At 41.3% G+C, this 23,069-nt stretch overlaps 1 protein-coding gene across 7 annotated transcripts in view; it reads right to left on the bottom strand.

Moving 5' to 3' along the window:
* The window catches only part of CHD4 (chromodomain helicase DNA binding protein 4), a 33,122-nt gene extending 10,472 nt beyond the window's left edge, over positions 1-22,650 (bottom strand). For 2 of the 7 annotated variants that reach the window (XM_044678271.1, XM_044678269.1), the window contains exons 1-24: positions 22,409-22,647; positions 18,470-18,591; positions 18,045-18,260; positions 17,703-17,821; positions 17,359-17,600; positions 15,370-15,497; positions 15,002-15,137; positions 14,687-14,865; positions 14,271-14,510; positions 13,528-13,731; positions 13,191-13,396; positions 12,681-12,812; positions 12,508-12,604; positions 11,136-11,327; positions 10,581-10,781; positions 10,275-10,412; positions 9,925-10,046; positions 9,613-9,786; positions 9,083-9,224; positions 8,858-8,989; positions 8,639-8,756; positions 8,286-8,410; positions 7,699-7,936; positions 7,342-7,517 (exon numbers count right to left, since the gene is read on the bottom strand). In XM_044678271.1, the coding sequence (XP_044534206.1) occupies positions 7,342-7,517; positions 7,699-7,936; positions 8,286-8,410; positions 8,639-8,756; positions 8,858-8,989; positions 9,083-9,224; positions 9,613-9,786; positions 9,925-10,046; positions 10,275-10,412; positions 10,581-10,781; positions 11,136-11,327; positions 12,508-12,604; positions 12,681-12,812; positions 13,191-13,396; positions 13,528-13,731; positions 14,271-14,510; positions 14,687-14,865; positions 15,002-15,137; positions 15,370-15,497; positions 17,359-17,600; positions 17,703-17,821; positions 18,045-18,260; positions 18,470-18,591; positions 22,409-22,505 (3,876 nt within the window). In that variant the 5' untranslated portion in view covers positions 22,506-22,647. Of the gene's footprint in view, positions 1-7,341; positions 7,518-7,698; positions 7,937-8,285; positions 8,411-8,638; positions 8,757-8,857; positions 8,990-9,082; positions 9,225-9,612; positions 9,787-9,924; positions 10,047-10,274; positions 10,413-10,580; positions 10,782-11,135; positions 11,328-12,507; positions 12,605-12,680; positions 12,813-13,190; positions 13,397-13,527; positions 13,732-14,270; positions 14,511-14,686; positions 14,866-15,001; positions 15,138-15,369; positions 15,498-17,358; positions 17,601-17,702; positions 17,822-18,044; positions 18,261-18,469; positions 18,592-22,408 lie in introns of all 7 variants that reach the window. The other 5 variants (XM_044678275.1, XM_044678272.1, XM_044678273.1 and 2 more) reach the window with 5 other exon arrangements.
* Positions 22,651-23,069: the final 419 nt, after the last annotated feature.

The following is a 23,069-nucleotide window of genomic DNA, read 5'->3' on the forward strand; positions in this document are numbered from 1 at the left end:
CTGTATCCAACTGGACAATAGATTCCTTTCATCCACCTGGCTTCTGGTACTGGTAATTTGGCCAAATGAGTTATTATGGCTCTCATTTATAGGGGTATGAAATATTCCTGGGTAGTGTGCTCTAGAAACATTGAACCTTATCACATCTAAGGAATAATCCTACTTCCATTTGAAATCCATGCTTATAGAAAGCTTTTAGCAAGTACCCATCTTTCTATGTTTCTGTTCTACTTGATGGTAATAAGCACATGGTCAAATAAAATTGTCATTATAGCTTTCAAAGGCTTTAATGGGATTTTGACATTTAGAGATAAGTCTTTGGGAGGAAAGTCTTCACCTTGACATTGTACTCTTATCAAATTTTTTTATAGTCAAGAAATGATAAATACAATGGAGATCTAATCTGTTTCTACATATTTTAAATGACCAGGTAACTATGAAAATGTGGTCTACTAAAAAAAAAAATGTGTCTACTACAGAATATCATTTGCAAAGTCTAAACTATTTTCTAAGAATCCGTAGAGATGAAAATATGGATTGGTGGAACCAAATACATTTTGCTAAGGCAGAAGTGTGATAAGAGCTAAGCTACTGGGGTCAAGTGACTTGTCATATTGCTAGGAAGTATCTGAAGCAAAATTTGAATTCAGGATCTCTAGATCTGGCTCTTAAATCCACTCATCTAGTTGCCCCCTAATACTTTATTAATTACCTTTTTTCAGCAATGAGGTTCAAGATTTCCCCAAAAAAATTTGGCAAGAGGAAGAAAAAACTGCCAATGTTCAAGTCACACTAAGCTACTCACAATAGAGTAGCTACAATGTAGGAAGAAAAAGAAAAACAATAGGGACAACTCCAGAAGCTCACAGAATATAAAAATCCAAGAAAGGAAATAGTAATTAAAACCCATGATATTAGTCTTTATAGAAATTTACACGAAGTATATGGGTATCAAGGAAAGTGAATCAGCTATCTTAACAAAAAGAAACTAATCTCACTTCATATTATAAGAACTAGTGAGATGAGACTCATGAATGCAATGACTCTGGAAGGATATTCCTGATTTGTTTAAAAAAAAAAATTAATGATTTCAGAGTTGTGAAGGAACCTCAATAGCCATCTAATTCAATTCATCCCTGGAAAAGGACCTTCCCTACAACATACCTCACAAACAGGAAACAAGCTTCCACTGGGTAGCTTCTATAAACAGGAATCCACCACTTCCCAAGACAGTACTATCCATCTTAGAGGACAGGTGAAATGGTGGAATTATTTGGAATAGCATTACAGATTAAGATATAATTCCATCCCAGGGCCCAGAGCAGGGAAAACATATTGTAGATAAATAACTTTTGGGTGAAGAACAGAGAAGGTAAGGAATAAGAACAAATACCTCTCAAAAGAAAAAATGCAAGCCACTATCAGTAATATAAGAAAACTACACTAATGAGAGAAATTCGAAGTTTATAAAACTCTTGAGGTTTTACCTCATATCCATATCAAACTGGAAAAGATGATAAAAGCTAAAGACAATCAATGTTGGCAGGGCTATGGGAAGTCAAGCATACTAATAAACTGTTGGCAAAGACACGAATTAGTATAACCATTTTAGAAAACAATTTATAATTATGCCAAAAATTACTAAAATGTTTATCATTTTTTTACCTAGGAATGACACTACAAGGAATTTACTCCAGTGAGGTTAACACCAAGAAGGCTCATTGTATACCAAAAAAATTCAACCCAGCACACTTTGTGGTAGGGAAAGATTAGAAACAAAATGGATACCCATCAAGTGACAATGGATGAATAAACCGTGGCATATGAATACATTGTAATGTTATCCTTTTAGAAATGACAAATGAAGAATTCAAAGAAACAGAGACCCTGTGTGAAATGATGTAAAGCAAAAGAACATATACAGTAACTACAATAAAATAAATGAAAACATTAAAAGATAATTTAGATTAAATGCAATAAACACTATTAGTTCCAGAGGACAGAAGAAAAAAAAACCTGCAGATTGAAGGCAAAAGTGTACTATGACTATGGCATATACTGAAGATGGAGTTGCTCTCATTTGGTTTTGCTTAACTGTTTTTCTTTGTTACAGGAGTTATTTAAGCAGGTAGCAGAAATTATTGTGGTGTAACAAACAAAAGAATTTCTTCACCAAACATTCCTTTACTAGGGAAACTGCAGCTCTAGACAAAGTATTCATGCTATATAAGCAAGAGACTATAGTCTATAAATCTTTGACCTTAATTGCTTTTTACTACTATGGATTTTTCCAATATTTTTTGCTATCTTCCCCAATGCTCACTTCTATACCAACACCATGAAGTATATACTAGCCCTAAAACCTTGAGAAAGGAAAAAGGACTTATATGTACAAATATATTTATAGTAGCTCTTCTTGTAATAGCAAATAACTAGAAACTAAGGAGGCATCCAACAATTTGGGACAGTTTTAGTGAAATCTGTGATCAGTATGAGAACTGATAGAGAAGATGCAAAATAAAGTAAGAATCATGAGAACAATTTTTATGATATAGCTCAACAACCAACATGATTTCAAAGGACCAATAATGAAACATGGCTATCACCTCTTGACAGAAGTCATATGGACACCAGGAATAGAATGAGATATATTTTGGATATATTGGCAAATCTATGGCACATGTGCCAGAGCATGCCAGAGGGGGCGGCTCCCATCCCCCTCTCATGTGCCCCTAAAGACATTTCTCATATCATTGGCCCCTCTGCCCAGCAGCACAGTGGGAGTGCTTCTCCCCCCCCCTCCCCCACCCCGGCTGGGGGGCTCACAAGTGGCATGAGGGTTACAGTTTGGGCACTTGGTCCTCTAAAAGGTTGGCCATCACTGCTATAGATCATCTATAAAAAATGAGGTATTAGATGGAGTTCAAATATAGCCCGACAGAATGAGAAGACTTTACTATCTTTACTATTTATCAAGACATTTACTATTAATTTTTTTCTGCCAGAGGCCAAGAGGTTAATAATATCTTGACCTACCTTGATAATTTTATTCTTCAAAATCTGAAGAAAACAAGGAAAATCTCCATTCTCAACAATAAGGAAGAACTAATTAGATAGAAATCACAGAAACCCAGAAAACAGATGATTAAAAAAAAAAACCTTCACTATGCCTCTTAGTAGACAGGGAATTAAATGAATATATACACTGCAATATAAGGTAGTTTTTTGGACTATATTGCTTATTTTTGTTAAAAGACAAGGTAGCAATCTGAAAATGAGTATGTAAAAAAAGAGGAATAGATACATTATTTTTTTGATGGGAACTCTGGGGGGAAATGATATTTTCAGAGAGAAGATTCCAAAGCCTTCAGAGAAAGGATAATTAGCATCCTGTGGACTAAAATTCTACAGGAAGAAAGGTCCAATGTACACCAAAATATTCAATGTAGTAATTTTGTGTAGAATATGACTAGAAATAAAATGGATATTCATCCACTTTCCAGTCATCGTCCCAAGAGAAGCTCTGAAAAAATGGGAAAAAACTTTCTAGAGACATAAGAGAAACAAGGGGAAGTTATCTAAGGATATGGATGACCAGAAAAACGCATAACTTATTTAGATTTTTTAATAAAGGGGGCAGCTGGGTAGCTCAGTGGAGTGAGAGTCAGGCCTAGAGACAGGAGGTCCTAGGTTCAAACCCGGCCTCAGCCACTTCCCAGCTGTGTGGCCCTGGGCAAGTCACTTGACCCCCATTGCCCACCCTTACCAATCTTCCACCTATGAGACAATACACCAAAGTACAAGGGTTAAAAAAAAAAGATTTTTTAATAAAATGATAAACAAAAGGAAAAAAAGAGCAGGTTAAAAGAAGAGAACAAATGTATGGCACAGTCCTATAATAAAAAAAAAAAGTGTTAGGAGTAGGCAGGGCTCTATAAAATGCAAAAAAGTTTCTTTTAAGACACAGAAAAAGAACTGGGAGAGGTGACTGGTGTCAATGTTCTTTGAAAGAATCACAGAGAACAAGAGAGAGGCAACAGACAGTTGATTTTCAAAAAGAGAATGAAATCTAAAAAACTACAGGCCAGTGGGTTTAACTTCAAATTCTGGCAAAATTCTAGAACATACTATGAAAAAGATAGTGGGAACATCAAGAAAAAAAAAGCAGCAAGCACAAAGATTGGACTAGCTTTATCAGGAACAAGTTATGCCAGACTAGTTATATTTCCCTCTGTGACATGGTTATCAACCTTATAGATCAAAGCAATGTTGTAAATAGTTTGTCTAGGTTTTAGCAAAACATGTTACAAAATTTTACATTCTATTCTTATGGGAGGAAAAAAAGGGAAAATTTGGCATAAATAACAGTACTAAAGAGATTCAGAAGTGGCCAAGTAGCCAAATCCCCAAAATAGTTATTAATGGTATGATGTCAGCTGGGAGGCAATCTCTAGTAGTGACTGAAATCTGTTTGACCTTGTGTTATTCAACATTTTAAATAAAGGTATAAATGACATGCTTATCAAATCTGCAGATAACACAAAGTTGAGAATACCTAAAATGAGGGTGACAAAGATTCAAAAAGATCTTGATAAGCTAGAACAGTGGACTCAATGTAATATATTTATAGGGATGAATGTAAAATATAAACACAGGTTCAAAAATTCAGTTTTGCAAACATGGTAAATGCATACTTAGGCAAGAATCAATTTGAAAAAGTCTGGGGGCCCTTTATAAAGATGGGAGGGTCCACAGGTGTTATACCATTGCAGTTTTCAGACTTTTACAATGTTTCAATCAGTTCTTCCGAGTTTAAAAAAAAAACTTACCTTACCTTCCATCTTGGGAGTCAATACTGTCTATTGGCTCTAAGGCAGAAGAATGGCAAGGGTAGGCAATGGGGGTCAAGTGACTTGCCCAGGGTCACACAGTCACATGGCTGGGAAGTGTCTGAGGCTAGATTTGAACCTAGGACACCTCCCCATCTCTAGGCCTGGCTCTCAATCCACTGAGCTATTCAGTTGCCCCCTTAAAATTTTTTTTAATTTAAATTTAATTTAAAAAATTTTTAACTAACAAAAATTTTAATAGTATCCACTTGTCCATGAGAGGACTGGGACAGGGGGCGGAAGAGTTGGGATAATTTAAGAAACAGAAAACATCAACAAAGAAAAAAATATTGGGGGTGGCTTCATGGGCAAGTAAACTTGACATATATCAACAATGAGATATGGTAGCCAAGAAAATCAATGCTAACATGCAGCATTAACAGAAGTATAGTGTCAAGGACCTGGGATAATTCCAACATTTTCTACCCCACAAAAGCCACACCTGAAATATTACATTCATTCCACATTTTATGCAGAACACTAGTCAACTGGAAATCATATCTAGGAAGGCAATCAAGATAGTAATTAAGGGCCTTAAGAAAATGCTGCATAGAACCACAGATCTAGCATAAGAAGGGGTCCTAGATGAGTGCAACCCCTTCATTTTACAGATGAGAATCAGGAAGTTAAATGACTTACTTTCCCATGGTCACATGGCTAGAAAGTATATGAGGCAGGATTTGAAATCAGGACTTCCTGACTCCAAGTCCAATGCTCTACCATTTTACTACTTCTGTACATGAACTGTACAGCCAGAAGAAAAGACCTGAGAACATGATAATTGTATAAGTGAAATACAGATTTTTCTTTTTGTCCTCAAGACAAAGTAATGGATGGAAGACACAGAAGCAAATTTATCTGTAAGGAAACCTCTTGACAATTTGAGCTATCCAAAAAAATATATGGGCTCTGTGCAAAAGCAGTACATTCCTTATTATTAGAGATCTTCAATCAAAGGTTGGTCACTTGTTGGATAGATTGTAGAAGGGTTCAGATATAGAGTAGTCTAATAACTTATGGAATCCTTCCTAATTCAGGTTCTAAATCCTTCCCTCGGATATCTTGAGAATCTCATTATACCTTCAAAAATTGTTCTTCCTTAGTCTCTTCCAACCACTTTTTCTGTCATAATTATTTCTGCCATTTTTATTTCTTCACGTGCACGTCAAGAACTGTGGGGTTAGAATTAAAATATCAAGCCACTGGTTGTAGAAAATAGTTTACAGAAATCTTGACAAATCCTTTCCATTTTTCTTCTCTTTTCAAGTTTCATCCTTAAAGGGTCCTCACAATGATGTGGCTTAATTATGTCTCTTGCAAAATTCTGTGTAAACTAGTTTTTCTCCTTTACTCTTCACTGTTTTACGAGACAATATTGCCCATAATCTTTCCTCAATCCCCTTAGAAATACATTATAAGCAAATATATCCTCAACTGGTGGTGCACTTGGATGTCAGACATCACCTTCTGTTTGGCAAATTGATTGAGTATTTGCCGTCTAAGATAGTTTCTAGCCCTTCTGGTATTTCTAAGGTAGTTTCTAGCCACTTCTCAGGAAATAATAAATCTATATCAATATCTGTTCTCTGACCTTTATCCTATTTTCCAATATCAATAATCATCTTAAATAGTTCAAACTGAAAGTGCCTCTTTTGCATACCACATGTTCTCATTTAGAATTAATTTTTACATTCATTGTCATAAATCACTACTTTTGACTGTGCACAGGCAGCTTGATACATTGGCAACCAATTTCTTCCTATAAGTACATAATAAATTTTTTTTGGTGATGTTATTTGGGCTTAGACATACTCAGACACTCAGACTCTCACTGAGGAAAAACAATTATCAAAGACACAGAGGCATGAAATTTTCATTAAAACTATAGGCCTTCAATCTTCTATCTTTTTTGGATCTTACTCTTGAACTATTTTGCCAACATCTTTTTGCCATTCACCCCATAGCACCCCTTTGCTCCCTTCTCCACCATGAGGCTGCTGCCACTGTAGAAGCAGGGTAACAATGAGGCCCAAAGTTCAAGTTGTATTTTTCTCACAGCCAAAAAATGTATCAAGTGTCTCACCTCCTGGTGAAAAGCTTCTTCTGACTATAGCTGGCCCTCCAAAGCTATGACTATGCTTCAATTAGAACCCCACAACATTTATTTCCTCTAGCATAACAATTGAAAACCACCACACCTCAATGAAGCAATGGAGCAGGATATTCAATGAATATTCTTCAGGAACACATAGTAAAAAAAAAAAAAAATCAATAAAAAAAGATGATAGAGAATTAAGAAAATTAGCAAGAGCCACCAGAAATGTAATGAGACAAAGGTCAGTTTAGATAACCTGAAATTAAGGAAGGACAGAGAAACATACTCCAGGAGAATGAATTTTTCCCATTCTAAATACAATCCTAATTGATGATTCCAGATTTCTCCAGCACTCACCCCCATTTCTTCTTCCCGCACCACATACTGGGCCACTTTGAAGGAGCTCAGGTACTCATTCATGCCTTGAAGTTCTGTATCTTCTGTTTCATCCTGATTTCGATCCAGTAGCCTCTCAATGGCCTTGTCATCATAGTGGATAACACTGCTGTCTTCTCCTTCCTTGTTATCTCCTCCTATAAAGAAACAGTATTCCAATATTCCACAAAGAGCACCAGTAGAAGAGCATCCTCATCTACTGTCGGAGATATAAAGTTCCTTTCCCCTGGAAGATATATATATCACTTCTCAAAGTCCCACAGATAATCTCCAACCATCTACTCTACACCAAGTTTAGAGACCCAACCAAATCCTTACCTCCATCAGTGGCTTCATCCTTGAATAGTTCCTCAGTACCAAACTTGAGGATATCATCAAGCTCCTGCTTGGACATAGAGCCAGTCTTAGAGCCTAGGCCAGGCCTTACAACAAGATGTGTAAGCATCATCTTCTTCTTTGCCACTTGTGTGATACGTTCCTCTACTGAAGCACGGGTCACAAAACGGTAGATCATCACTTTCTTATTCTGACCAATGCGATGGGCTCTGCTGAAAGCCTATAGGAACAGAAGCAAAAGTTGAAATATGGACAACTTTTGTTTCCCCTTACCTCTACCTCTGGAATTTTACCCACATGAAAGTACCAATGCTTGTTATGCCTCATGCATAAATGTTAAAATATCTTTCTACCCTAGGAATTAGAATGGGGTGCAACTGAGGCATTGCTCCCCGAAAAAGATGACTGTCATGCCCAATCTTATTTATTAAAAAAAAAAAAAAAAAAAGGATGAAAAGTAAAACCTGTTTTCTTCTCATTTAGGCATCTACTTATACAGGGGACCCTTTATATAAAGGAATTGTATCAATGTTCAATAATTCATCATTTTTGAGTCTGATCCTAGTCACCTGGATGTCATTATGGGGATTCCAGTCAGAGTCATAGATGATAACAGTATCTGCAGTAGCTAAATTAATTCCGAGGCCTCCAGCTCGTGTAGAAAGAAGGAAGCAAAATTGCTGAGCACCAGGTGCTGGAAAGAAAGTAAAAAAATACCATTTTAGATATCTTTCTGAAATAATCAAACTTACCTTTCAAACCAAAAGGCAATCCCGTATTTCCTTCCCTACCCAATAAATTCCCATATCAGGTATAAATGGAAAAACTGAGGTGAAAAAGTTATTAACCAAAAGACACAAGTCTAATGGTGTTTAGATTTGCCCTTTTCCTCCCAATACATATGTTTTTCTCAACCTCTTACCGTTAAAGCGATCAATGGCCTCCTGACGCATGTTCCCAGTGATTCCACCATCAATTCGCTCATACTTATAACCTTCATGTTCCAAAAAATCCTCCAACAGGTCCAACATCTTGGTCATCTAGGAAGAGAATATATTTAGTATGCAATGAGCTTGAATTCTTGTCCCACTAAGAACCCTCCCTCTAACTTTTCTATACACTAACCATCAAACTCAAATACCTGTGAGAAAATGAGCACACGGTGGCCACCCTCTTTGAGGTTCTTGAGCATTTTTTGCAATAAAAGTAGCTTCCCTGATGCTCGAATTAGGGCACTGCCATCATACATCCCATTGGGCATCTTTGGTGCTTCCTAGAACAAAAGACAGAAAAGGAAAGAAAAATGAATTGGAAGTTGAGGGAGCAATTCAGATGACATTAAAGAACATGAGGCTTCGGGACATACCATGGCAGCCACAGGGAAAAGGTAAGGGTGGTTGCAGCACTTTTTAAGATCCATCACCACATTAAGCAGAGAAACCTGATTGCCACCACCCCGAGCATTGAGTGCCTCAAAGTTTCGGGTGAGAATGTACTTGTAATATTTCCTGCAGAAAGAAAAGAAAATTGTACTACCAAATTTCAAGACAACCATACGCTAAGGCCTAGGTCTCTTCCTTTCTTTTTTGGGTCCTGGGAACCCAAAATTTAAAAAAATCCTAAGCCTAGAGCCTAAAAGTAAATAGGCTGAACCTAAAAAAGGCCATAAGGTGGCTTGCAAGCAAGTAGTCAGAATCTGATTAAAATTGGGGAAAAATGCTTCAGGATAGTGATATGATAGCATATTCAGACCACACTTGTCCCTACCATCAGATGATGCTCCAGAACCAAGTGTGGATATTGGAAGTACTATGGGAAAAGAGCAAATTTTCCTAAATATTTTAAAAGTGGATTTATTCTTCTTCTGTCCCTCTGGGGAACATTCCTTCAACTCACTTCTGCATGGGGCTCAGTTCCACACGCACAATCAGTTCTGTCTTAGAGGGCATGTTCTTAAAGACATCAGCTTTAAGCCGCCGAAGCATATGAGGCCCCAACATGTCATGCAATTTCTTGATCTGGTCCTCTTTGGCAATGTCAGCAAACTCCTCTAGGAAGCCCTCAAGGTTGCTTTATTGAGAATAAAGGAAGAGGTCATCAGAGTGGAAAATAAAAAAAAAGATGAAGAATGCAATAAATAGGGGAAAAAACAAGGGGTACTAGAGTGGGTATGAGAAATGATGGTGCCTATAATGAAAGAATACTTACTGGAACCTTTCTGGAGTGAGGAAATTAAGCAGGTGGAAGAGTTCCTCTAAGTTATTCTGCAGAGGAGTCCCTGTTAGTAATAACTTGTGCTGGAGTGAGTAGCCATTGAGGACTCTGAAAAACTAGTAGGGTAGAAAAAGGTTAAGAGGGAAAGGAAATCAGATCACTTTTGCCACCCATAGGCCCCAGTATGACTCCAGAGAATCTCAAACTGGCTTTATTAACTTAAGAAGCATGAGCCTTCTAATGAAGGGATAAGCTAGAGGATGCTCTTCCCTACTCGACCCACTATTAAGGGATTACTACTCCCCTTCCAATATATCAACAAGAGGGCCCAAAGACTACTTTACCTTAGACTGATTGTTCTTAAGCCTGTGAGCTTCATCCACGATCAGGCAGGCCCAATCAATGGAGCCCAGAATGGCCATGTCAATGGTGATCAGTTCATAGGATGTCAGCAACACATGAAACTTCACAGATGCTTCTTTCTGCAAAGGAAGGTGGAGGGGGTGGGGTTCAAATTACTGATGCTCAATCTCACTACTGTGAGCAGCATCTTTAAGATCCCAAGGCATCCCTTTTTCTTTATCCCAAGGAATTAAGCTTGACTGCAGAAAGGGGTATTTCTCCCTCTTCATAGTCACCCTCTGAGATACCTTCATTCTTGAAGCTTTCTTGCCACCACGGATAGCATTGTCTTCAAAAGAGAACTCATTTTCACGGATAATAGCACGACTGTCCTTGTCCCCAACATAGGTGACCACATACATGTCTGGAGCCCACATTTCAAACTCTCGCTCCCAGTTGATGATTGTAGAAAGTGGGGCACTCACTAGGAAAGGGCCTTTTGAATGTCCCTGGAGAGAGGAAAAGGGGAAAGGAGAACAAAAGGGGTCAGAACTAGTCTTCAATCTTCTACCTCTAACTCATATCAAAACTTTTGTTCTCTCCTCTTCCATGGGGTCTTTTCAGACTAATCCCTTACACAGCTCTGATCCAATTGGCACATCTGCCCTGCTCAGAGATTCATATAGCTCTGTCTGGCTGCTACTAGTTATGTTTTGTTAGGTCATATTCTTTTTAACTTACCTCCCCCCATTACACTAAATTCTCCTCTTCTACCTAAGCACCAAATAAAAGGCCCTGTAGTAAATGAATATCGTTTTGAGAAGACAGAAAAGCCAAAAAATAGGGCATGTGTTCTTCCTCACCTCTTTGTACAAAGAATACAGGAAGACAGCCGTCTGAACAGTCTTGCCCAAGCCCATTTCATCTGCCAAGATGGTGTCAGTGCCCTGGGCCCAGGAGAAACGCAACCAATTCAATCCCTCCATCTGATAAGGATGTAGAGTTCCACCAGTGGCATCTAAGTACTCTGGCTGCCGCTCATACTTCACTGTTGGCTGGAAGAGAAAATAGTGAGAAATCAGAAACTGGTAGGGAATGGCTTTTTTTTTTTTTTTTTTAAACTCTTACTTTCTATCTTAGAATCAATACTGTGTATTGGTTCCAAGGAAGAGCAGTAAGGGGCTAGGCAATGGGAGTTAAGTGATTTCCCTGTGTCACATAGCTAGGAAGTATCTGAGCCAGATTTGAACCAAGAACTCCCTTCTCTAGGTATGGCTCTCAATTTTCTGAGCCACCCAGCTGCCCTTCAGGAAAGGCTCTTATATTCCACAAAGGAACAGCTGATTTTGTAATACCATGTATCTTTTCCAGACTTACATAAAAGCCTATGGAAAGAATCCTTACAGGTCATTATTTCTCTTCTGCTCTTGTCCTAGACTCTTTCTTCCTCTTGGTAGGATACTAGCCCATCAGATAATGGAGGTATGGATAGTAAAAGATTTTCAGGAAAACAGAATCTAGTTTAATTTAATAGTCCCAAAAGTCACTCCAAACTAAGTAAATTATTTCTACCATATCTCTTTTTCTAAGGTTCGTTTTGACAACTTTCCTGCCATATTCTCAAAACAGGACTACCAAGATAAAGAGTCTTGAGCTGAATATTAGGAGTGTTGAGACCTTACCCCAATTCAAAATACATATATAAATACGGGCTAATGGTATTAATGTATGTAAAAGTATTTTGCAATAAACCTTTCATTTGATTCTCATAAACACTTTGTAAGGCAGATAACAACAGATATTAACATTTCCATTTTACAGATGAGAAAACAGGAGCTGAGAGATATTAATGATTTGCCCATAGTTACACAGCTAAATGTCAAAGTGTAGATTCAAACCCAAGTCTCTCCTGACTCCAAATGTAGCACTTTTTCCATTAAATCACATTACTTCTCCGAAGGATTTTTTTTTTTTTTTTGTTTAGCAAACCTCCCTCCCTTCCTTCCCCCTCCTTCTTCTGGGCTTTAGTTTTTCTTTCCTCTTGGCTAAAATGAGAGAAACTAAAGCTCTCTGATTCAGAGACAGGGGAAAGGAAAACTTACTAAACAATTAAAGCTAGAGAGATCAGGTCATTATTTATAGCACTGACATCAAATGAAGAACTATCTAGATGGAGACACGAGACCAATCTTCCCATCTAAATAAGTCATTTCCTTTTCTCTGTTCCAAACTCACATCAACTGTAGGAGTTTCAGGGGGCCTCTCCAACTTCCTTAGCTTCACCTTCTTGAGTTTTTTGCCAGGTCGTCCTTCTTCACCCCGCATGAGCTCCCTAAAGAAGAGAGAGCATTAAATGCCTCTCTTCTCAATAGTCCTTCCCTCCCATCTGAAGCCACCCTAATACTCACCTATGGTTCCAGTAGCTCTGCTTGAACAGGTCATAGTCTTGCACTTCTACATCCTCACTCTCCCAGGATGCCTGATCATAGGGCAAGTCCCTCCATTTGATCAAATAGTGAACATGACCCTTCTTATCCACACTGTGGCACCAAAGAGAGGGAAAAACTGTCAAGAGTATGAAACCCCATTCTTGTCAGATTCTTGAGGCAGTACATATTCTAAACTGGAAAGTCAACTCTGCTTCTGACATCACAAGCTCTTGTCTTTAGACCAAGAACACCATCACTCCTCCTCCCCTTTCTCCTAACTCTGCAAAGACCAGGATTCCATTACTATTTATCGCACATCTCTATTTTGTACAAGACACTAACAGATGCTCTACTTGTTCAGTCCCAGCGGCAGAAAGAAGAAAGTTCTAATTATCTTTCACAGAGATCCTGCTCCCCCACCCCCTCCCAATCCCAATGACCCTTTAAGGCCAAGGCTGTCTCTATGACAATCGCCAGCTTTACTGGTACCTGTGGTTAAGGATACGATGGATCATCATCCACTCAGGCTTAATTCCATAGCGGTAGAAGCGTTCCTCCATTTCTGCAAACTTGGGGTCCTTGTTCTTTCGCTTACGGCTTTTTTCTTCCTCCCCACCAAAGTCCCCAGATGGGGGCTCATCCATATCATTCTTGCGCTGATAGTTGCGAAACATCACTTGGCAGTGAAGCTCCAGCTGGGATAAGGGAACGAAAAAAAAAAAAGCAATTATCAAATAGGATTTAATCCTTTATCTAGGAATACTAGCTTTATTTACTCCTATCTCTTTGTATTTCATCTCACACATCGTCACTGATGAGGGCTTACCTGTAATTCTGACACCCAAGAACAGTGCCAGTAGGACATGCCTTGCCACTTCACAAAGAACTGTCGTTCAGGTCGCCCCTCCAAAGGCTTAGGGGAAGGAGTATTGGGGTCAGCATCAGGAGGTCGGGGCACTGGTGTAGGAGATGGTGGCTGTCCCCATTTCCAGATCAGGATCTTCTGAACTTTACCCTTTAGTGAAGGGCACTAAGAAACAAAATCAACACAAATAGTATAGCTCTAAGGAAAAAGCCCGACACACACAATCTATCAACACAGTTAAGAGATTTAGAGGAACAGAAAGAGGGAAAACTTTTTTCCATTTCTTATCCTCTATCTCTCAAAAAATAATTCAAGACAATTACGCTTGGTAAATCAATAGATTTGGAGACCTGGACTTTCCTTGTGGAAAATTATAGAGCATTAAGTGGTACCGATAAACCAGTTTTGAGTTGATAGGGTCCCTGAGGCAGAGTGCTGAGGCAGGGACAGGAACAGAACGCTCTGGACAGCTGGCAAAACATTAACTATTCTGCCCTACACCAATCCAAGGATGGTCCCATAGCAGATGGATCCCAGAATCACCAGAAGTCTTGGGTTCTCTAAACTCCTTCAGGCCCAAAGGAGTAATTTCCCTAGTTCCCAACCAATCTCTTGCTCTCTTTACTTTCATGATACTTTAATATCACATAACAACAAGGATGTGAATTATACTTCCCCCCTACACCTTCAAGTCAGACACTCACTGTGCAACGAGGACAAAGCCATTCGCCATTGGGGATCTCTGGGAGTGGGGGGTTCAGGCAGTGGATATGGTAGGAGGAAGGGCAGGTGTCACAGCAAAGCAGTTCCCCACCATCCTTGCAGACTCGGCAGAATTCCATGTGATGATCATCTTCCTCCTCGGGATCACCACCAACTTCCTCTAGGATTTCTTCACCCTCAGAGTTGTCCTCCTTGGCCTCCCACTGGATACCCTCCTTTTCCTGTGGTAAGAGATTACAGCTAGGTGTCCCCCCCCCACACACACACACAGTTCTTGACCTTTCTTTTTCCCAAAACCAATGCCTTTCCCCCAAAATCTCTTAAGTTTCATTCCCATAATCCCCACAGGATATATCCTCTCCCAGGTCCAAAGGGATCATATCTGGCAAGTACTCACACAATGTGGACAACTCCACTTGCCCTCCGGAGCCTTCTCCATATCAGGATCCAGGCAGACCATGTGGTAAGCTCGAGGACAGGTATCACACAGGATGATCTCTCCTCCTTGCTGGCACACTTCACAGTAGTCCTGGTGGTCTGTCTCATAACCATCCACAGCAGTCACCTCCTCCTCGCCTGGGCAAGGAAGAGGGGAAGCCCAGTAAGTAGCACAACCCGCCACCCATTATGATACTACCCCCCATTCTTGGTCATTTTCTTAGGGGATTGGAGCCCTCCCCAATAACCAAACAAAGACATAAGAGAAACACACCTTTCTTTTTCTTTTTGGTAGCTCTGAGCTTCTTGCGGCTACGGCTGCTCCGACTAGTTGAACCATCTGACACAGAGTAACTATTTATACTAGCATCATCAAAGTCAGATTCCACATCCAGATCATCATCTTCACTCTGGCAGAATGAAAAGGGATCAGAGTTAGAAGTCCTAGCCAAGAAGATGATGTATATGGTGAAAAAAGTGCCATTTTCCCCTTTCAAAGGATGCAGTTAGGATACTAGAAGGGAGTACTAGACTTAGAACAACTCTGCCCATAACCTCCCACATTTTTATCTGCTGTTTTATCCTGTTCCAGAGCACTTCCTCTTCAGGATTTGGTGACTATCACCACATGCAGATTCTCACCGAAGATCTCTTGCGCTTGGAGCCAAAACCACCCAGTTTAATTTTGAGGGGTGCCACCTTCTTCGGTTTAGGTTTCTTAGCATCAGGCACACGTGGGCTAGCCTTAGGCTTGCGTCGGGCATTAGGGCCTAAATGAAATGAAAGAAAAGTTAAGTCAAATGCAAACAAAATGCAAATAAGTCTTTTAAGGTCTCTGCAAGCTTGCCTGATTGACCTTATATCTTCATTCACTTTTAATCTCTTCTTATTTCTGACTCTATCCCTGTTATCTACAAATATGTCAGGCTTACCACATTCTAAAAAAAACAACAAACAACCAAACCACACACTTCACTCAACCCTTTCCTACTATACCCTTCCTCCTTAAGCTACTGATCCCCTTTTTTCCCTTTTCCTGCCAAACTTTTAGGAAAAAATCATCTATCCTCACAGTCTATTGCCTCATCACCCACTCACAATAATCCTAAAACTCTTCCAATCTGGCTTCCGACCCCAACACTCTACTAAAATTTTCTCTCTAAAATTGCCAACCATTTAACTGCTAACACCAATTTTCTATCCTTGACCTCTCTACAGTTTTTTTGATCCTGCTGATCCCACTCTCTTCCCACCATTATATACCCCTGCATCTTCTTTCTTCCCTGTTTCCATAATAATATTCTTGCCTGATTTCTCCTTCTATCTGTTTAATCAGTCTATCTCAGGTTCCTTTGCTAGCTTACCATTTTTCATCTCCCAACACCATAGAGTTGATGTCCCCCAGGACTCTGCCTTTGGCTCTTTTCTCCCTCTAAACCTTCTTTCTTGATCATTTCAGCTGCTTCCATGAGTTCTATTATCATATGTACAGATATCTCACAAATCTATACATCCACTCTAATTTCAGTTTTCAGACCTGCATCAACTCCCTGCTAGACATCCACATGGAACTTCTATCAGTATTTCAAAAACAGCATGTCTAAAATGTAGTTTATTATCTTCCTCCCCACTGAAAAGCCCTCCTTCTAAAATTCCATTGTTTATCCTAGTCACCCAGAAGTTATCCTTAACTATCTTCACTTCCCATATCCAATTATCAAAGACCTACTGATTCTGCTTTTATAACACCTCCACCTGGATATTCTATCAGCATTTCAAACTCAATTTGTCCAATTAATTACCAAGTCCTATCAATTCTGTCTTTTAATATATCTCTTCCACTCAATCACATAACTACCCATCCACTCTAGTCTCAGCCATCAAAATCTCACCAAGACTATCTTACTAAACTGTCTTGGGTGCTTCCAATACTCCTCCTCACAGTTGACAAATTAACATTCTTGTAATACATCTGATCTCATCACTGTCCCTGTGTTCCACATCCCTTCTCACTCAAAATCTGTATTGCCTTTAGGACAGAGTTCTACCTATTCAACCTGGCACTAGGGACCACCATAATCAGGCTCTAGTTTTTGCACATTTTTCTACTTTATGCTCTAGCCCAAGCTGTCTAAATCAGCTCCCTAAACTCCACAGCCCTCAATCCTGAAATGTTATCTATTCTCATCCCTCTTCTCTGAATCCTAGAATCTCTTCAAGGGATTGATAGTTATATGTAGAGCTGGTACTTCTGTAAAGCCTTTCCAGGATACCCCAAATGTCAGTAATCTTTCCCTCCTTATACTGCCATACAGAACACATCTTCACCCATCCAAGTCCCCCCAGAATGCAAGCTCCTTGAAGACTATTTTGCTTTTGTCTTTGTAACTCATCTTCTGAGTCTAACACAGTATCTTCCACATATAGCACTTAACATAAATTTGTTGAATTGAATCTATCACTGAGCAATAGGTTTAAAAAATAATTTCAAGCCTCCTTATAATTCTTTCTAGACTAGTTTTACCAACATAGATTTCCCCCAAACTTGAGATTCAAATTCAATCTCAGAAGCTGAAAAAAAGACATCCTAGGACAAGAATTATCTGCAGATTTCTATCTTATCTCACTAACCTTTGCCCTCCTTGGTTTTGGCCTTTCGGATGGGTACCTCCACAGGGGGTGGAGGTGGGGCAACTTCAGTTGCTGTTACCATGCTCTCCACTACAGCTACTGCTGCAGCAGCAGCTGCTGCCACTGAAGCCCCAGAACTGCCCTTGAAAGGGTTGTTGGTACTGAACTCTCGCCACTTGGCCCCTAGAACCATCATCATCTTGGAAACTGCAATCTTGGGGTTCTTAGCAGCAATGAGGGGTCTGGGGAAGAATGAAAACAGACATGTTGCTAAACAGAGAACAGAACTAGAGACTAAGGAGGTATATATTCCCCAAGGAACCCCCAAGTCTTAGCTTAAATACCGGACAAACTGGCTGAAAGCCTTATAGTTGGTAAGAGTGCGGTAATCTTCTTCTGAAAACACATGGTCAATGTCCTCCATGCCCCAGTCTTCCAGTAGCTGACCTGATGACTTGGGCTCCTGCAGGGGGTCAAGAGAAGAGAGTCAAAGCTCTGGCAGACCTTTCAAATGGTACATATTAGGAAGTTGCAAGGAACCTTTGAGAAGCTGAGAATAATTGGATCAGGCTATTTAAAGGGGAAAGAATTGAAAGTTGGGTATATTACAAGAAAAAGCTTTCTAAGAGGCAATGAAACAATTTGGAAAGAGAAAAAGAAATAAGAATATGGGGGGATCTAGGCACCTTAGAATCATCATCATCATCCTCCTCCTCTTCCTCCTCCTTCCTCTTAGACTTGCTTTTCTTCTCTTTCTTAGGTCCGAGCTTCTTCTTCTTTTTCTTGCCAGGTGTATAGTCACTGCCCTCGCTGTCTGATCGCAAAACCATCTCATCTTCTTCCTCCACAAACTCAGGCCCCTCCCCAGAACTGTCTCCCAGCTGCCGGCATAAGAGCACACGCTAGAACAGGGAGAGGGGGAGAGGGGAAAGGGAGACAGACACACACATGCTACACACATGCTCGCCTTGGGACAGCCACCTGGCTTATCCCAGGACCTTCTCTTACACAAAGTCTACTCCCCCCTGCCCAGTCTTCCCTATCCCTAATTCTCATATTTTTCCTCCTTCCCACCCACCTTCCATTCATACCTCAGCCACCCTTCACTCACCTCCTTTTTTTGCCGCTTGCTCTTTGGGATTTTAGGATCCCGGGGTTTCTTGGGCTTCTTCTTCTTTTTGAGTTTAGGAGTCTCTGCCTCTGATAAATCTTCCTCTGGGTCTTCTTCGTTCTCTTAAGTTTATTCATTAGAGTGAGATGTAGAGAAGAAGAAAGAAGGAAATGTTAGGACTGGTGCTGAGTTTTCTACAATTTTCCAAAATCCTGAGAGAAATTGCCTTCTCTTTTTTCCTCCAGGAGACTGAAAAAGAATTGGTAGGCAGAATAGAAAAAGTCCAAGGGAAAGCTATATGCATATTAAACAGAGCCACTACATCAGGTCAAGGCATCCTTAGCCTATCACAGAGCCCCAGGGCCACTCCTTAATAGCAATCTTCCTTTATCTCTACTAACATAGCTTCTGAATTAAGGTAACTTAACTGTAGGAAAAAAGTCTTAATATTCTATCATGAAGTACTATAATTGACCAGATATCTAATATTGAAATAAAATAGATCTAACCTAAGAAAGTATACTGGCTGAGAGGTAGGAAATACAATAGCATACCTCTAACTCTAATAATGTTCAGAAAATATGGGTAACACAGCTCTAGAGTTCCCCATAACCACACCCTTAACCAGCCCTTTAGGGGCTTTGCTACTCAGGGCAACCAGAATCTCTGGACCTTAGGCTCAGCTGCCAAAAGTATCTCCAAAGACACCTTCCCCCTACACTCTTTCCTACCCCTTTCCCCAATAGTTTACACCTTTACTGTCCTCATCCCACTCCCTTCTCTCCTGTCCCAAGCTTCATCTCCCTAGTCTCCCTTGGGACCAGTAGCTTATCCTCCCTCGGGCCCAAGTCAACTCAGCTGTTACTACTCCCTCCAACCTAGCCTTCTCCCATCTGGCTTCCCCCTCCCCCTTGGCTCTGGGCACACTAGCACAAAGCCTAGGGTTATATACAGAGCTGCTGGGCAGGGCTAGGTGGGAGGGGGGCATTGAGGAGGAGGGAAAGGACAGATGTTGCTTCCTTTGTAACAGAAATCCATGTCAGCTCACTGACTCCCTCTTCTCTGGCCACCCCCACCCATCGTGGGGGTGGTAAGGGAGGTACCTCACTCACCAACTAAGGAGAGGGAAAATGGCTCCTGACCACAGAAGCCACCCAGGGCACCCAGCCTGCCAATACAGGGCAGACAGGAAGTGGCTGGGAGGTTTGAAAGGGGAAAGAAATTGTCCTTAGTGAGAACTTTCCTGTCCTTTCCTCCTTCAAAAGGGCCTCAGATCCAGCACCTTACCCACTTTTAGGCTGACATGCTTTTTGAGGGGCCTCAAAAGAATGAAATCCAGGATAAATGTACATGGACCAATTGATAACAAAAGGTTGAGTTACACCACCAAAAAAACTGTTTTAAAAACCAGAACTAAATAGGACATTGAGAAAGATCCAAACACACAATCATCTTACCTTACTTCTGATATCTATTATTTTATTAGTTGTAGTGGGAACATCCATGCAAGTTCTAAAACACACCCTACAAAGCTACCTTCATTTGAGAAGCTACCCAATGAAGTCCCTCATTTCTCTCAAGTTTCAGAAATTCACACACCTGTCCCAAGGAACATAAACATTCTTCCTCCAATTCTATACAAGCTCCTACCTTCCAATCCTAAGAGACCTACCCCCCAAAGCAACCTCTGGAAAAAACAGACATCAGGTTAGACAAAGCCCCATCAGGCCCTTCTAGCCTACTTAGCCCAGGATCAGGCTAGGCTCAAGGCAACCCCTCCCACTCCCAAGGGAATAGGACACCGGCCTAGATCTCACCAGGAAGAATAATTTTCTGGAAGGCCTTGTCTGAACAATTCTTATGTTATCCTTTGATCAACACACCCCAGTTCCTCCTTTTTAGAACCTCACAAGGAATATTGAGAGGAAGGCAAGAGGCATGAGGAGGTAAGAGGTATACCCTAGTCCACCCATAAATAAATAGCCCCCCAACCTCTCAAGCAAAGAATGTGCTGACATGGCCAACATCATACTAGTGGAGATCTGGAGGAAGATTTGGGAAAGGGACAGGAACGGGGTGTGGCAATGTGGAAAAACTGGGTCATAGAACAGCTTGGGGCAGAGTTCATCTTGGGAGCCTATACAGCTTCCAGCTAGGACAGGAACAACCTCAGCCCTGGGGGCCAACGGAGGGGGAAAAGAGGAATACATGCATGTGATTCACCACCTAGCCTCCAGAGCAATAGTACAAGACAATTCTCCTATTCGTCAAGAAAAGGCTAGGACCACCCTACTCCCACTCCCTTGGACAACAGGACAACCACATGCTACCCTCACCTATAGACACCAAAGAAGTTCAAAATTTGGTCCTCCATTCTACCAGTCTAGAGGGCAGGGAAAGATAGTGATTAACATCCATCACCTAAACAACTGTGAAGGGCAGAGCAGAGGCTCCAGGGCAGACATCCCTGGCCCCGACTTAGATAATTTCCAGTCTAGAAAGCAACTCTCCAAGGCAACCCAGTTTTTGTCAAGAGTAAATAAAATTAAATTAAAAAAAAACAAGTCACTGGGGAAATCTAAGCAAGAAGTAGCCTTTGGAATGAGAGGTTAGCTGGCTCAGGTAACAGAAAAATAATAGTCACAGTAGTTAATATTTATATAGTACTTTAAGGTTTATAAAACACTTTCATATTGTCTCATATGAGAGCACAACAACCCTGTGAAGCAGGTTTTACATCTATTATCCCCATTTAACCAAAGACAAAACTGAGGCCGATAGGTTTCTTGCTGATGATCACACAGCTAATAAGACAGAATTTGAATTCAGGACTTCCTACACCACCTAGTCTTTCTGATGCTTCAAGATCGGTTCACATGAATAGACAACAGGAAGGATAAGAAAACTTGAGATAGGAAGAAAAGGAGTAGAAGAACAAAAAAGCCAGTTTAGGGGCACAGGAGAGGACAAAAAGCACACAATGTCTCTCCATTTAAGCAATGAACTGCAGCTCTGCTCCTCAGGATTGGTCAGTGCCATCTCCGGAAAGCACAGGGTAAATGCAACCATTTCAATTTGCCTTGTCCAAGGACCCACCCCAAACACACATAACACACCTCTATACTTCTCCCCCACAACCAATGCAAACATACTTTCCCAGACAGGAGGTATTCTATTAAACATTTCTTCCCTAAACAGAATGATGGATGTCTAGCATTTAAAAAGAAATTCCTTCCTAGTCAATGTACTGGGGACTCCGCTGCTCCCCTAAACCCCAAACCTTGTCTTCTAGATCATTAACATATTCCCTCAGCTTTCATCCCCCAACCAAAACACTCCAGCAATTTGCCTGGCTGCAAGTGCTCCATATCCCGGCTGTGAGCGAGATTCAAACTTTGCACAGTTCAGTCAGCACACAGAGAACAGAAAACCGGTAACTGATCACTGGCTAAAAATAAACCGAAAAAGAGAAGAGAACCCAGCAATCCTTGTTTATACTTTCCAAGGCAGCAAGGACCTTTACCCCCAAGACCCCCACCAGATTTCAGAGATGTTTGGCTATTCTCACCCCAAACCCTAATGACAAGCTACAAAGCACTGGCTGACTATATCTTAAGTTTAATGCCACCCTATTCATTCTAAGTTTCACATATAGCATTATCCTTTTCTCACCATGAGCTCAGATCCTACAGTGGGCACAAATGGGCACTAGATGTCATCTCCAAGACACCTCAATCCATGATGCCCAAGGCAGAAACACATGGCTGCCATCACCCTCTTTTCAGGAGAGCTCTGCAGAAGAGAACCACTCCCTCTGGATACCCTCCCACCTCAGATCCTGCAAAGAGAGTGGCATTACCCAACCCTGCCCCAACAGTCACTTGGGGAGGCCCCAAATGCCTCCTCTTTCCCAGGCTGTGGCCCCTTCTAAGCACTTACCTGGGTGGGGTGGGGGAAGGCTGTTTAGAAGCACTTCCATGTCCTCTTCCTCACTGCCTGCTGAGCAGGGGGATGGGGAGCCCAGGCCTGAAGCCATCCCCTTCCACTCCTGGCCAGGGAATTGGCCCAGCTGCTCCTGCCTCCGGCCTGGGGCCCTCTGTGCTGGCCCGAGTCACTGTGCGGAGGAGGGGGGGAGGGGGGGAAGAGAGAGACAGAGAAAGAGAGAACAGTCAGTGACGTGCACTGTCCCTGTCCCCCTCCCCCACCCCACCCCCACCCATTCTTTCCACCCACCACCCCACCAGCCCCCCTCCCCCCCTTGCCACTTGGGCCAGACAGCAAAAGCCACTTCGGCTAAACTTCGTTCTTCAGCGTTTCGGGGGAAAGGTCCGGGATCAGACTCGCTCTCGGGAGGGAAGACTAAGGCCAAAGGTGGGGCAGGGGCAGGAAGGAAGGCGCCCTCCCCTCCTCCAGGACCAAGCAGGCATTGTGGTGGGAGGACAGCTGAGGGCCACGGGGAAGAAGGGGCCTGAGTTGGGCGGGCTGAAGGGAAGGGCTGTGAGAGGGGCGACTCTCGAGGCAGAAGGTCACTGAGGGGCGGGAAGGGGTTGCTCCCGGATGCCGGGGAGGGGTCAGTCCCCATAGAGGGCAGCCGATCCCT

This window comes from Gracilinanus agilis, chromosome 5, assembly GCF_016433145.1.
Source record: "Gracilinanus agilis isolate LMUSP501 chromosome 5, AgileGrace, whole genome shotgun sequence".
NCBI classification, from domain to species: domain Eukaryota; kingdom Metazoa; phylum Chordata; class Mammalia; order Didelphimorphia; family Didelphidae; genus Gracilinanus; species Gracilinanus agilis.